Source organism: Paralichthys olivaceus, chromosome 12 (assembly GCF_024713975.1).
Source record: "Paralichthys olivaceus isolate ysfri-2021 chromosome 12, ASM2471397v2, whole genome shotgun sequence".
In the NCBI taxonomy this organism is placed as follows: Eukaryota; Metazoa; Chordata; class Actinopteri; order Pleuronectiformes; family Paralichthyidae; genus Paralichthys; species Paralichthys olivaceus.
Genome location: NC_091104.1, coordinates 13975656 through 13989948, shown reverse-complemented (window position 1 = coordinate 13989948; position 14293 = coordinate 13975656). Strand labels below are relative to the sequence as shown.

At 41.4% G+C, this 14293-nt stretch overlaps 1 protein-coding gene across 1 annotated transcript in view; it reads left to right on the top strand.

Moving 5' to 3' along the window:
• Positions 1-6430: 6430 nt before the first annotated feature.
• Positions 6431-14293, top strand: part of mboat2a (membrane bound O-acyltransferase domain containing 2a) — a 39312-nt gene continuing 31449 nt past the window's right edge. The window contains exon 1 of the mRNA XM_020085195.2: positions 6431-6675. Coding sequence (XP_019940754.2) covers positions 6592-6675 — 84 coding nt within the window. The 5' untranslated portion in view covers positions 6431-6591. The remainder of the gene's footprint in view (positions 6676-14293) is intronic.

The window sequence follows — 14293 nt, the reverse complement described above, 5'->3', positions numbered from 1 at the left end:
TCCTCAGGAAAAGAATAATGTGGAGGAAGCCTTGTGTGTGCAATGAATCTGCTGGAACCCTCCTGGGAATGCTAATGGAGACGAAGTGAGTTCAGACCATGTAACTCAGTGATTGTATCTGTCTCAGCCAGAGTGAGTAGGTCAGACAGAACAGTGTGTAGAGTGGAAACCCCTCATCCATTATCCGTTGTAAAGAGAAGAGAGGAGCTCATTATGGAAAACCTGTCCTCCAGTGAACGATATAGCAGCAGTAAAGGAAAGATGATGAATGTAAGAGAGAAATGGAGGATTGTCATCCTTTCTGCATCAGATCAATACTCAAGCCAACAGGAACATTTTTCATCTGCCACAATTTGGTTATTACAAACTGTCCATGATGGATCATTTAATTACCTCCACCAATGAGGTCATGTCTCCGTATGTGCTTTAGCAAAAATTACTGAAGCGGTTTCCATGAAATTGACCCAAAGAAGAACCCTTTAAATTTTGGTGCAGATTCAGATCAAGAATTTTTTTTCTCAGGAAATCACTAATGGATCGTAATGAAAACACTCTAGCATTTTAGGGTTCTTAAAGGTTCGTTTTTCTATAAACTCCACTCTGGAGGTCTTCACACTGATATCCCAATGTTGAGAATTGTCAGCAAGCAGGAGCATATTGATCAGGTTACACAATTTATTGATTGGAAAATATGGAGTTGGTCTCGAGCAACATCTCAGTGATTCCTGCAGGTTGTATTGCTGAGCTATTTTCAGTTCTGATCCTAATGTGCTCCCAGACAGTTCCCTCTGGAGAACCAGTGAAAGGGCCGACACACTAACTAAGCTGCGTCTGCAGGCATCAGTCCAACAAGATGGAGAGGTAGAGAGTGGAGATGGAAATACATTGGAACAGAAGAAACATTAGGATTGTAGTGGACTAGTCCAGTGGGGTCTGACACCAGACACTTCCTGTCTGATCTGTAAAGAGAAACGCTCCATGTCCCTGGAGGAGCACAGAACATGAACTTCTGACTATATAAGGAGCTTATGTACTTTGTCACCACAATACAGATCAGCTGCACAGCCTGGCCTGTAAATAAATATCAGTCACATGGAGATGGGGTGGACTTTGTGAAGAGAGGGGGAACAAGGAAACAAGAAAATGACCAAGGAGGCTGAAAGCAGAGATTATCACACACGTGCACACTTGTGAGTTCCCTGGTCTTCATTATGAATGAGTGGGAACCTCCAGTGACTCCTACAGCCTTTTACATAGATTAGAGGCTTTGTGTCTCCCTCCTCTTTCTCTCCGTCTCTTCTCTGCCCTCTAAAGCCGACCTCTATGGGCGGAGTATCAGTCTGTGAGAAAGGCAGCGAGGAAAGGGGCTGGTGTTGCCATGACGATGCCAACCCAACCAACTGTGTGCGTCCTCCTGACTGAAGTTTAAACGTGGAACAAAACAAGACAAAGCAAAAACGTGTTTGAGTGGAGTGACATGAATGCACTGGATCTCTGTGCGGCTGTCTGCTTGTGTCACACTCCCTCCTCCTTTGTGTAGTTATGAATGATTAATGGTGATTTGTATAAGAGCTGGAGTAAGTGAAGCACACGTTGTCCACTGAAGACGAGACAAGAGACTTCAAGAGCTCAGCACATATGCAAATCTAGTTCTTAATAATACGAGTATTTCTGTGATTTCACACACTTTAAATAAAAAACCATATGTGATGAATGAAATGTAAAGGCAATTATTTTTTAGGTGATAAACATCCTGATTCTTTCAAGATTCTTCTTATGTAAGACACTCTGGCTTGAAATGTGTCTCTGCTGTTTTCTGTAACATTCGTTTAAATCTTTTTGCTTTGAAAATGATGCGCAGCCTCAAAAGACCAGTGTTTGTTAAATAATGTATAAGGCCCATCTCTTACATGGCAGGTACACACAATATATAACAAGAAAAAATAATCAGACATTTTTATTCATAAACACTTTCAATAACACTTTACATACAGGTTGAGGTCGAACTAGTTTAATCCTTAGGACAATATTTATTATTGAGACATGTTCAACACCTATGTCCACTCATGCTTATTTAACACTATTCAATTGAATTAAACCCATGTAATTCATTACTAATTCATATTTAAGGTGTTCAATGCGTTGCCCCGCTGCAGCTCTTCAAATGATCATCTAATTATTGTGCTCTGAGTTCCATTTCCTCCTCTCTCCCCCTCTTCCTTTACTTCTGCTCAGATGTAAGTATCCAGCTTTGATGTGATAAGTGGAACCTGTCCACCAGGGCGCCTGAAGGTCTTCACTGTTTATTGCTCCACTGCCTCAGTTCCTCATCCTCCCTTAATTCTTCCTCGCAAACGTCGCCCTTTCTCTGTGGGCAAAGATATATGAGACGTCACATATGTTATGCTGTATATCTTTTTAAGTCCACTGCCAAGTCTAGTCTTTATAAGGTGAGAGGTATATGCATTGAGTCCTTTTGAAATTGAATTCAGATTTATTTGCGTCAAATGGTTGCGTCAAATTCACACCACAGTGAGTGGTGTGAATATTTCTGTCTTGATTCATTCACTTCCTATTATTGGTTTTCCATTCTTGCACTAGACACGTTTGAAGGCTTTGTTATGATTCTGGAATTCTGAATGAACAAAAGTAGAAAAACGTCAGTCCAGCCAGATGGACTGTTGTTGTGATTGAGTGCTGCTCTCTACTGGCTACTGTGGGTGGGTGCAAATCACTTCCCTGCTTCAGTCATTCAGAAAGAAAGAAATCAAGAAACAAAGAAATTTCATGGAAAACCCGTTGAATCTACATAATTCAAAGCTTGATGACTTGAGAATATGATGTAAAATTCTTCTGTGAAAATCTTTGTATTTGAAGTATATACTTCATTGTATTTAAAGAAGTTAAAAGTAAAATTCATTTACGTAGGATGCTGGGAATCGCTATAACCAGTAGGTGGTGCTAATAGACAGTGGAGCCTAAAAAGGAAGTCTGCTGCAAGTTTCACTTCCAGTCATTGCATTACTCCAGCAGCCACTCCTGAACTGATTGACCCAGTGGTTGTTTGCATATCTGACCTTTATCCTGCAATCGCACCAACTTCGTTTTCATTCCTTGCCCAGTGAACAATTTTTTCAGGTCTAACTTCAAAGTCATTCTTACCTTTGACCTTAAGATGCCTTCTGTACATTGCAACTTTATGGCAGTTGTGGCCCAATCCCAAAGTGAAATTGATCTATTGGCAGAAATTGAATGTAGAATTATCCTCATGATGTTTTTACTAGTTTGTCTCATCTAAATTGTATAAATTGTAGTTTTCTTTACCCCAGAAAAGGCCCTTTATATTTAAGGGAGTCCTCTCTACGGAGGCAGCCATCTTTTTACAGTAGTCTAGCCTGAACAAACTAAACACCTTTTGAGTTTTTATGACAACTGAAGTCTGCCACAGGTTCTTTTACATTTTACATGTTTGGAAGGGGAGGGTGAGGTGAGGGGTGTTCAGCTGCAACATGCAAATTCAACACTAGATTCTACACTGAACCTTTAAGTGTAGCAGTGTAGCTACAGACCGGTCAGAGTGTGCTTACTGACCTTAGCTCTCTGCCAATGCCAAACAATTGGCACGTAAGCATTAGAACTGGACCACAGAGCAATGTAAGGTGGCCAAGTTGCACAACTTTCCATCATGTGGACGGCCTGGTGCATGTGCGTTGTTTACCTGGGGAAGAGGTTGCAGCAGGACATGACCAGCTATGTGTAAAGAAAGCATTTCACTTTGACGCTCAGGGCTGCCAACAATCTAAACACTGTTGCAGACATCACGCCCCTTCATGGCAACGATTCTTCAGTATTTACAATTGCTGCTCTGCACTTTGCACTTTTCCTTATTGCATTATCATTATAGCACCTCGATAACATACCTCAACATTTGATTACACTCTGGCACACTGTGATTTATTTATTTTTTTCTTATACAACTTATAGATCCATTGTCTGTCTGTATATGTTGTTTCCATTGTTGTTGTTTGTTTGCATTATTTGTTGTATATGTTGTGTGTTATATATTACTTGCACATTTGGAGTATGGGGAAACGCAGTTTCAATACTCTGTAACTACCTGTTCCATTGTTTGGTTGACAATAAACTTCACTAAGACTAAGACTAAGTATCTTCATCTAGGGTCTAACATGCCCTGCTACACTGCAGAAAATGTTGAGACAGAGTTCAAGGCACTCTTAATACCTTAAATCTCAATCTAATCGAGAATCAGCGGAATAAGACGGGACAACAAATCAGATTTTGGAGGCTCCACCTCGCTACTTCGAGAATGCGATGCTGACGTCTTGGTACCTGATGCTACAGCACACCTTCAGAGGTCTTGTGGAGTCTATGCTTGGATGGGTCAGGAGCTATTAAGGCAACCTGAGGTGCAGCCTTTCCAGAACTAGGTGGGTGGTTTTGCTCGTCCAATTGTTGTCAAGAACAAGTAGTGATATAGTATGTGCCCAGACAGCTTTAAATTTCAATTCACTGTTGAGTGTACATTGTGTCATATGCAAGATTTAAAAATGTGACATGTATCATACTGTTAAATATAATCCTAAAGGGTGAGTACCACATTGTTGTACAGTGCTTGAACGCATGTGAGTGTGGGATGCTGTTCACATGGGAGATGCATCACTGTCTCGTTTCCTACTCGCTTCCTTTTCCCCCCTTACGTCACACTCTCCTTCACGTGTGAAATGCTACAAATGCTTGAGGGCTGGGAGCAGAGGGTCCACATGAATCATCAGCTCAGGCCCAGTTCGATTTGCTGTACAATCTGTAAATCAAGCTTCACCCCGCCCCCTGGTTACATTTGGTAAAACACGATTGGCTGGTGGCTTTCACTTTCCCTTCGCGATAGGTCAAAAATAGATGGTTATTACGGAGGGGTGGGTCATCTCTCCACCCACACTTACACCATTTTTTTAATGTCGACAAAGGAGCACTGCTGTCAAGATAGTTCACCACCTACTCTACTGTAATTGTAACCTTTGTGTCGGTCGCATGTGTCGTAAAATGATTAGTGTAACCACATTATAAATCGCTATGCAGCACAGTGCTGTAACCATGTGCCTGATGGTGTTAGCTGTATCCACTGCGGATCTGAAAACCTTGTTGTTCACAAGTGCCCCCAACTAAGCTCTTTTACAAGGTCTTACATATTGTATTGTATTACTTTACACAGTTTTGTCGACTTTATTTGTATTATTTCCTACAGGTTCTTCTTTTTTTTAAATTTGTTTATGTTATTTATTTATTTGATAGGGACAGAGCATGTTAATGGACATCAGTTTAAATAACACTACATGTAAACATGCCAGATTCTGGTAGGAATGCTTATTTACATCCGGGGAAAAGGTTTACAAACAAAAACAAACGAAACAAGCAAAGACATAGAGACGAGTTAAAGAGAACTAAACACAGCCTCCAATGAGAATGTGATCAGAAGCGGTCCCAGTTCTGGTTAGCGAAGGATCTTAAGGGTGAGATATATATCATTGCAAGGCTGCTAGCTTACATTTAATGTGGCTTCACTTTTATCTCTTTTAATCTTTTTACCACTTTCATTTTTCTCCGTTTAATCATTTATTTTGCTTGAAAATAGTTTCAAACTGTGCTTTCTAGTGTGCACAAAATGAAAAAAAAATCACCTTCTGTGACTTCAGAGGCTCCATAGATTTCCTTCAGATTTGAAATTATTTTCAGATTTACCTTTAGCCTCAGTTTACCCTCGGGTTCGGCTTTTAACATTATTGTGATAAAAAAAACGCTGAATCACCTGATGACCACATGGTACAACTGAAGATTATTATTTCATTATAACAACCAGTCTGACAGAGCTTAAACACGATGGTTACACAACTCTCTCTCTCCTCTCTCCTCTTTTCCTCCCATCTCTACTCTCTTCCCCCTGCCCCACACTGTTCTGGTTCTAGAGGTTTCATTTAGTTCTTCTAGAGTTTCTCTCTCAACAGTCGCTGCTCATTGAGGGAACTGTTGGGTTCCTCTATAATATTTAAGGTCTAGACTTTAATATGGAATGATTTGGCGCAGTTTGTTTAGATAGGTGTTTTACAAATAAAGTTTTTATTCTCATTTTAATTTTGTCTCTGTGTTGTTTTTTTAAATATCCCTGAGCAGCACTTGGAATCTACCTCTGTGTATGTGATGTACATTAAAAATAAAACTGCCTAAAATCGTAAAAACACCTAAAAAAAATGGAAGTGTAGCTAAACGAAATGTTGGCAAGTCGTATGCTAACACGTGTGTTCTGTTAAGCTAGCTAAAATACAAATGCGCGCACATTTGTGAGGTGCTAGCATCGACGTGCAGCTAAAACACGACCAACGAAACAGGCGAAACAGGAAGTGGTTGGTAGCACCTATCCTCCCCTTTGCACTCTTTGTCGGTGGGGTTCTGTGGATTACAAGCGTCCAGCCCGTCGCAGCAGCAGCAGCAGCGGATCTACCAGTGGCTGCGGGGAGGGAAGAAGAACCGGAGGAAGGAGACAACAGAGGATTTTTTTCTAACGGATCCTCACCGAGCATGGCGACCCAAACGACAGAATCATGCACCGGATCCACTCTGCTGCAGCCCATCAGCGAGATCATCAATCTCCCCGTCGACCAGGTAAGGGGTATTTTTTGGGTGGAGGGTCGGGGTGGGGGGGTGATGGTGGATGAAATAGCGATTCACGACCCGCCCGAGTGGAAAACGTACTTTAAAAACAGCGCAGTTAGCGTTAGCGTACGTGCAGATGTAGCAGAGGTTGATGATGCGCACCGCTGCTCTTCTTCACCCCCCCACAAAAAAAACGCTGTCTTCAGGCTGCGGATTTACAGACAACGACTGCACACACACACACACACACACACACACACACACACACACACACACACACACACACACACACACACACACACACACACACACACACAGACACACACACACACACACACACATAAAAAAAATCACTGTCGTTGTTTCGCTATCACACATCAGCTCAGGGCTACGAGCACAGCTAATGTCTGTACCCTTCGATGATGGCCACACAGTCCAATCCAGTGGTGGCCCACACTGGAGACTCCCCTCAGAGATCACTGGATCTGCAGTCCACCCAGTTTAATCTGGATTAACTAGTTACATTTCATTTAACATTCACTCAGCCATAGAACAGAGTGGAACATTTAGGCCTCAGGGAACAATGTGATGCTATTGCAACTGTTTTCTTACAGCTGAGCGAAATAAGATCGAGTTGCTGTACAAGAGAATTCAACGGTAATATGGTTTATAAAAAACCACAGAGCTAGAGCCAATCATCCTGATTTCGTTGATGTGTTATCATGAGGTTAATCTCATGATTTGTATGGATCTCAGTTTCCTTTATCATATTTATATAATCAGGTTTCCATGTTTCATCTATTAAAATATTTAGATGTGAATCCTGAACTGCATCAAGACCAAGAGAACTCCTCATAATAAATCTACAAAGCCAACGTAATCAAAAACCTTATTCAACAACCAACAAGATTGATAATAAAGACTACAGAGTATAAATTAATTCATGTCTTTTTGGTGAGGGCAGAGAACAAACTATAACAGTTTAAGACCACATGGAATAATACATCAGGCCGAGAAGAAAGTCTAAAAACATGGAGTTTGTTGTGTTCTTTCACATGACTGCTCATCTGTAATCACAGTGCACCATCTCAGTCGGTTGTAAAACAGGTTGGGTAGATTATGTTGGAGTGGTCCACCTTAAATAATGGGATGGATATCGGGGTAATATTAGTTTAGAGAAGGGCAATCCAGTGCGAGGTGTACAAGCTTCGTATAAGTTCATGCTGTCAGTTTCGTATCAAACCACGCCCATCATTACACATAAGCACATATGTAAAGATGTCCATAGCTCCTGAACTACAGATAGCCTGTGGTTGTGTGTGGAAGTGTTTGCTCATGCTGGCATGAGTGGATGTCTCAGGGTTTGTTAGACAGGCTTCTTTCGGAGCCCAGATCTCCCCTTACCCACACACCAGTTTCTTTGCTTTTCCCTCCATCGCCTCAACTGTTGACGCTGTGATTTGCTGAAGTGCTGCTGTGGCTGGAGTGAGGAAAAGTTAGAAATATCCCATGTTAACCGAAGTGGTTTCCTTCAAACTACATTGTGATTTTAGTGTTTTTACACGTTGGAGGATGACATTTCCCCCTGAGTTACTGGTCCAATGAATAGAGTGCTCTGCTAGCCACCAGGTTACAGATATTGTTTTGGTTGTAAGAACACCAGCCAATGTTCTGTTCCATCAGAGCACAATGTAATATCAAATTATTAAATCATTTTTTCTTCTTATTCTAATCCCCCCCCCCCATATCAGTATCAGGAGAATCAACTGTTGTCATCTTTATTCTTTTGTTATCAGTATGGGGTCCCATACAGATGAGCCAGTTTCCTCCTACTGCAAAGTACTTTTACATGCAAGCCACAAGCTCATGACTCACTTTATTTTCAGGCTGGACCCAAGCAAAGCCTTGTTGTGATTATAAAGGAGCACACGGGGGGGGTGTCTCTATCCTCAGCTGAGACATCATAAAGAATTCATTTTTGAAATCATATCAACAAGTGGGAGTGGTCCATGACATTTGTAAGATATGATTAGATTCTTATATATCCACCCTTATTACACATGATACATTATTTTTTACATACTTGACTTCTTCATAAGCAGATCTTGACCTCGGTTACCGAGCCATGTGACGTCACTCCTTTTCTTGTTTTAGTTCAAACATAGAGAGAGCTTCAACCCTGCCTGCATGTGCAGACTGGAGGGCTTCATTATAAAATCTCTCCACCCTCTGATTGGAATGTTGCATTGCAAGAACACCCTGTTTTTTTTAGGACAAATGATTCTCTGAACTTGGAAAGGAGTTCAAGTCTATTTGAACTCTGCCTGAGATTTAGATCGGTGCAGTTTAGTGACTAGCTACATTCCTAAATCTAATAATTTTCTTGACATTGGGACCATACTTATCAGTTATAACAATATATCAAAGTTTATCTCATTTGGTAGTTTCAAGTCCTTTGCCTCAGTGCCATAACAGTACAGCAGTCAGTGAAAGTCTAGCAACCACTCTGGAGGAAGTGAGAAGTCACCATCTCTGTCATGTATTTGTTTATGGGGTTCGACTCTTGGAGTTCTACACCTGTGGCTGTGCTTAGTTGTTCCTCTCTATTTGAATGAATACCTGCTGAGTATGTGGTAATTGCACAACACAAATAGGATGGGTAAACCTGACTTATCATAGCCAACGCTACTTATTTGACAAGTTGTCACCCATTGTGACAATGCGGTTTGTTAGCTTCCCGCCAACTGGGTGCTCTGATGTGCCAGGGCTGCTATCAGCGTAACGTAAATCAATACAGCCACTCAGATACAGTATGATCTGTGTGCACAGCAGACACTGTTTTTTATGAAGCTGTTGTATGTATGTTGTTAGGGCGGTAACCCACGGGAGAGACAGGCCTCTGCGCCGGCCTGTGTCAGAGCTATAATGGGAGCTGTGAAATCTGAACTGACACTATGCTCCTGCCTCTCTCTGCTTTCCTTTCTTTTTCTATGACACACTGCTCAGTCTCTTCCCTGTAACACACTGGAGCTACTTTGAATAAAGGCCCACTCTGGTCCAGGAGCTTTGAGCACTGTTCTCCTGCTTGTCACCAACCCTGTGGCATGAGGGTCATGACAGTGTTCATTCAGAAAACCCGAAATATTTAGCTTCGTTGGACTTTAAAGTTCCATAATGCTTGAGTCCAAAAACTGCATACTTGATTTCAAGTGTCCATTTCTGTCACGATGTTAAGACCACTTTCTCTTTCTGTTCACTGTTTTTAACTGCAGGTGTCACATACTGCTGTATCTCAGTCCCTTTAGGTGTTAGCACATATGCATTTGATACTATTAAGCAGAGCTGCCTTGTAGATTAGCACTTTCACAGGCAACGTGAAACCAAACCCGGTCCAGTCTCTGGTGCATTCCAGTATCTCACCAGTATGTTTTCCCATTCAGGCATCATTTGGGGGCCATGGCATCATAAAGTACATTATCCAGAAGAAAATGAAAAAGAAAAAATGCCACAAACCATAGCACTGTTAGTACTAAGGTTTGAGAGCAACCTTGGAATTGTGTGGGTCCTGGTTTATCCACCTGAAATGCCTTCATTTAGAGCCTATCTTCCCTTTTTTGACCTTGAAACTATTGCTTCCCCTGAAAAGAGGACTTTAGTAACTTGCTTGCTGCAGCTGTTTCAACATGCAGCAGCTGTGCTCGTGGTGCATCTCTCTGCTGGCTCTCTCACATATACACAACATACAATGAACCCTCACAACCTTCTGTTTGTTTGTTTATCCCTTCATTGTCTTGCATCAATATATTCCAGAGTTTTTGTGCTCGTATGTAGAACCAAGAGCGGCCAGTGTTCATAGTTTGATGTAGTCTAAAACAAAGAGGGGTTGATTACGTGACTCATACACTCCCCATAACACTGTCAATTCAGCATGCACCTTTTGACCACTCAATGTTTTCATCTGGGTCTGCAGACTGCCTCTTTGTTAGCAAGCTCCACCTGAGAACATAGCGTTATTGATCTTTTTTAACTTATACTGCAAGGCTTCTTTGTTGGTAGGGTTATTCTGATGACATAATTCCAAAAGGTTCATATTTGGTATTCATGTAAGTGTGGATGTTGGGTGATATTTTCAGTGGCAGCAGTGTGTTTAGAAAAGGAGCCTGCTTCTACAGTATGTGGGTCAAATGTAGCTTGGACATCTATTGTTTCATGGTGGCAAGAATTTGGTACTTGAGTGAACTGCTACGAGCTCATTTCTACCTGTACATACAGAGACGTTGTAGCAGGGGGATGATATATTGCTCTCTCCTGTGTGACATGGTGAAATGGCAAAACAAAAGAAGCTGTCTTTCCAGATGAATGACTCTCACCTCAGAAGACAGAATCATAATAATTCAAATAGCTATGTTAATAATGAGTCTAATATGCAGCCAACATTTCAGTGAACCTACAGTGTTTGATATAAAGATGCAGCCCCGTATGTACCAGCTCGCCGTGCAGAGGTGGAGCTGCCATGGTCATGAAAGGCCGGCTATACTGGCCCGGCTGTACAATCAGTCTTCTGTTTATGTGACATATTGGATTGCAGTTTGTCACAGTCAACAGCCACATCTTTTATCATGATAACAAGCCGTCTTTTGTTGTTGCTGTTGCGTTTCCCACCAGGCTATTGTACCGTGGGCCCGTGAGCTCAAATGGTGCTGAGGGTTTGACTCTCGCCTTTTATCCACTGACGGTTCATCGCTATCAGTGATACAAGTCGGACACTGTCATTCAATGAATGGGAAGGTGAAAATCAGGTGCTCCGCCTCACTCACTTAAGACGTGCACTGAATTATGGACATTGCTCAGGATATTTTCAAGGGTAGAATAGTAAAATACCGGTAAAATGTCAGAGTGAGTTCATGTGAGAATAAAGCTGGAAAATGTTGGAAAATCACAGCGAGCGTGTGTTGATGTTGTTTCTACTGGTGATGGACGCAAAACTGAAAAAGACAAAAACAATCCAAATATCATCCCATGATGAAAGTGAGGGGCCATACATGTAGAACGAAGATTTCGTCTTGGAAGATCCAAGAGCTTTTGGTGATGAGGGTTGATGCTGATGTTGCCCAGGCATCACCGCTCACCTGAAGGCTCTGGACGTTTTCCTGTTGTTGTGAAGCTGTCTGACCCAAACAATGTCCTGCTGCTTTCTTCATATGGGGAAAACTAAATGTCTGGACCCAATCTTCTGGAGCAGCTTTATACCCAGATTTACACTCAGTAGGTTTAATTCTTATGAGCATCTTTACCTTAAGAATTTCATGTTGGCTTCCCTCCAACGCCTCCCGCTGCTGACTGAGTCCCCCAGAGCCTTCAGCACGGGGCCACTGGTCGTACTTTTAAGCCCATGAGTGTCGTCAAATTTTTTTTTACCTCCCCCTTGTCTTTAATTGGCCGCCGTCTGGGGAGTCTTATCCCTCCAATTGATTTCTTTCCCCATGGCTCTGTATAATGGAGTGCTGCTGGCTGCTGCCATTAATATGGTGCTCAGTCAACAACCCAGGCATGTGTGATTCCTCCTGGGGAATATGGAAAGACTTGGGTGTGTTGTTAACATTACTGGGTGGTTGACTACCCAGTAATACACAAGCAGACAGTTCCTTATGATGGAGGCTTAGACTTTATGATCATGTGTCTCAGCTGGAAGAGTAAAATGTAATCCAGAGGAGTAGAGGAATGGACCCTGTGACCGTACAACTGTCAGGCTTCCTCTGTTCCTCTATTTATCTCTGACAGTGTTACTCGCTGTGGGTCATGTTTCCTACAAAAAGCACCAGTGTGGGATGGAGAAAGATAATCCGTATTGATCTGATGATGGCTTATAATTGAATAAGATTACTTTGTGTGTTCTCTACATTTTCAAAGACGTTTTTTTTGCAGTTTGATCTAATTTGAGTTTATGAATTTTGCCAGAGTGAACCTGTTAGATCACATTCACCATGCTTTTGTCCTGTATTGATTGAGTTATTGTATTACGGTGGCTGACTGTAGATAGGTAGGGAAATCTGTGCATCTGTCATTCCTCTTCACTCTGAAGTACTCGCTGTTGCCATGAAAGTGGATGTCCACATGACTCAGCCTCATAACTCTTTAGTTCCGTTGGTAATGGTGCAGTGTCATGAGGGCAAACTTGGTTTCTGTGCTTAATAAGCCTCCACTCTTCTCTTTCGCTCGGAGGACCAGTTGGTTTGGCTAACAAGCGAGACTGACTTTGAAGATATACCTCCCGTTATATCAGCATATATCTAGTAGATATGTTTTCTTTCTTTCTTGCTGAGTTTCATGTTGTCTTTCCTTCTGTCTGTCCATCCGCCCATCACTAGTGACATCATCAAAACAAAAAAATACATTTTAGGAGAAAATAAATTAATAGATTTTTTGAGCTCTTTGAGAGAAGACTTTATCTGATGCCTCTTTTGGACAAGTCAGGAGTAAACACAAACTTTTGTGGCACTGCAGTTTGTAAGATACCTTGCAATGCATTATTCCAGTCCTATGATGGCCAGTTACTTCAGTGGTGCTGATTTGCATATGCTTTTATTTTTAATTTTGAAATCACCACAAAACAAAGTTGTTTCACTTTCTGTTCTGTTTGATTTGTGTGATATAGCAATAGATGAAAAAAATCCAACATTATATGATTTTGGAACAGTGCTCCGACAATCAATAAACTGTATTTTGTAATATGTTTACCAACATCAGTAAATTACGTAGCAGACATTAAATGGGGCATGAAGCGCCTTTCTTGATGTTGTCAGTTGTATCTGAGCAGTTTCATAGTTTCAGTTTCATAACAAACACAGAACCTTCACTCAGCCAGACAATGTCAGTTACTTAACATGCAGAAGTAACTTTTTAAAAACTTGACAGATAAGACAACCTTTTGTGTGCGTTTTGAGGTTTTAAGTGGACTTTTATTGTGAATTGGAAAGTTTGTATAAAGCCTCCACTCTCAACTGTCAATGACACTTATTGGTCATTTGAGTACTTGACTGCAGATTCTTGCCGAAGTGTAAAGCTGCTTTTAAAGATCTGTAGTTTCACCCTCTGAAAACCATTGAAGAATTTTGCATATACTATGGTGCTGTATCATAGCAACTGAGTGCCTCCTTTTTCATCTAGACGGAGGTTGCATGCTATGAATGTTCTGTTTCTTCTCCTGCCATTTTTTCTTTACTCATAAACTATTGTTGAAGAGTTGTCGGTCTAATAACATGAGCATACATGAACTGACAATTTAACTGAAATCTTGGTGCTGTTAAGTTTATTTGTCATGAATAGTTGACTAACCTGATCTGGCAGGTTTGTATTGTTGAGGATTAAGGCTTCTGGAACAATAAGGGCCCCTATTGTTTGTTCTTCACTGTTTGTTTAAGGGAGCTTTCACACCTTCCATCAGACTTTGCAGATTAGTCTGAACCAAAATAGCAGGTGTGAAAGGTGCCTCGGAAAAACAGACCAAAATTCAGTCTGACCAAAAGAGTCGTTCTTGGTCAGGATCAATCTGATCCATGGTTTATTTTGTTTACACTGTGAAATGACTTTTTATAGTTGGGGCAGATGTGACTCCCATGAGAAATGC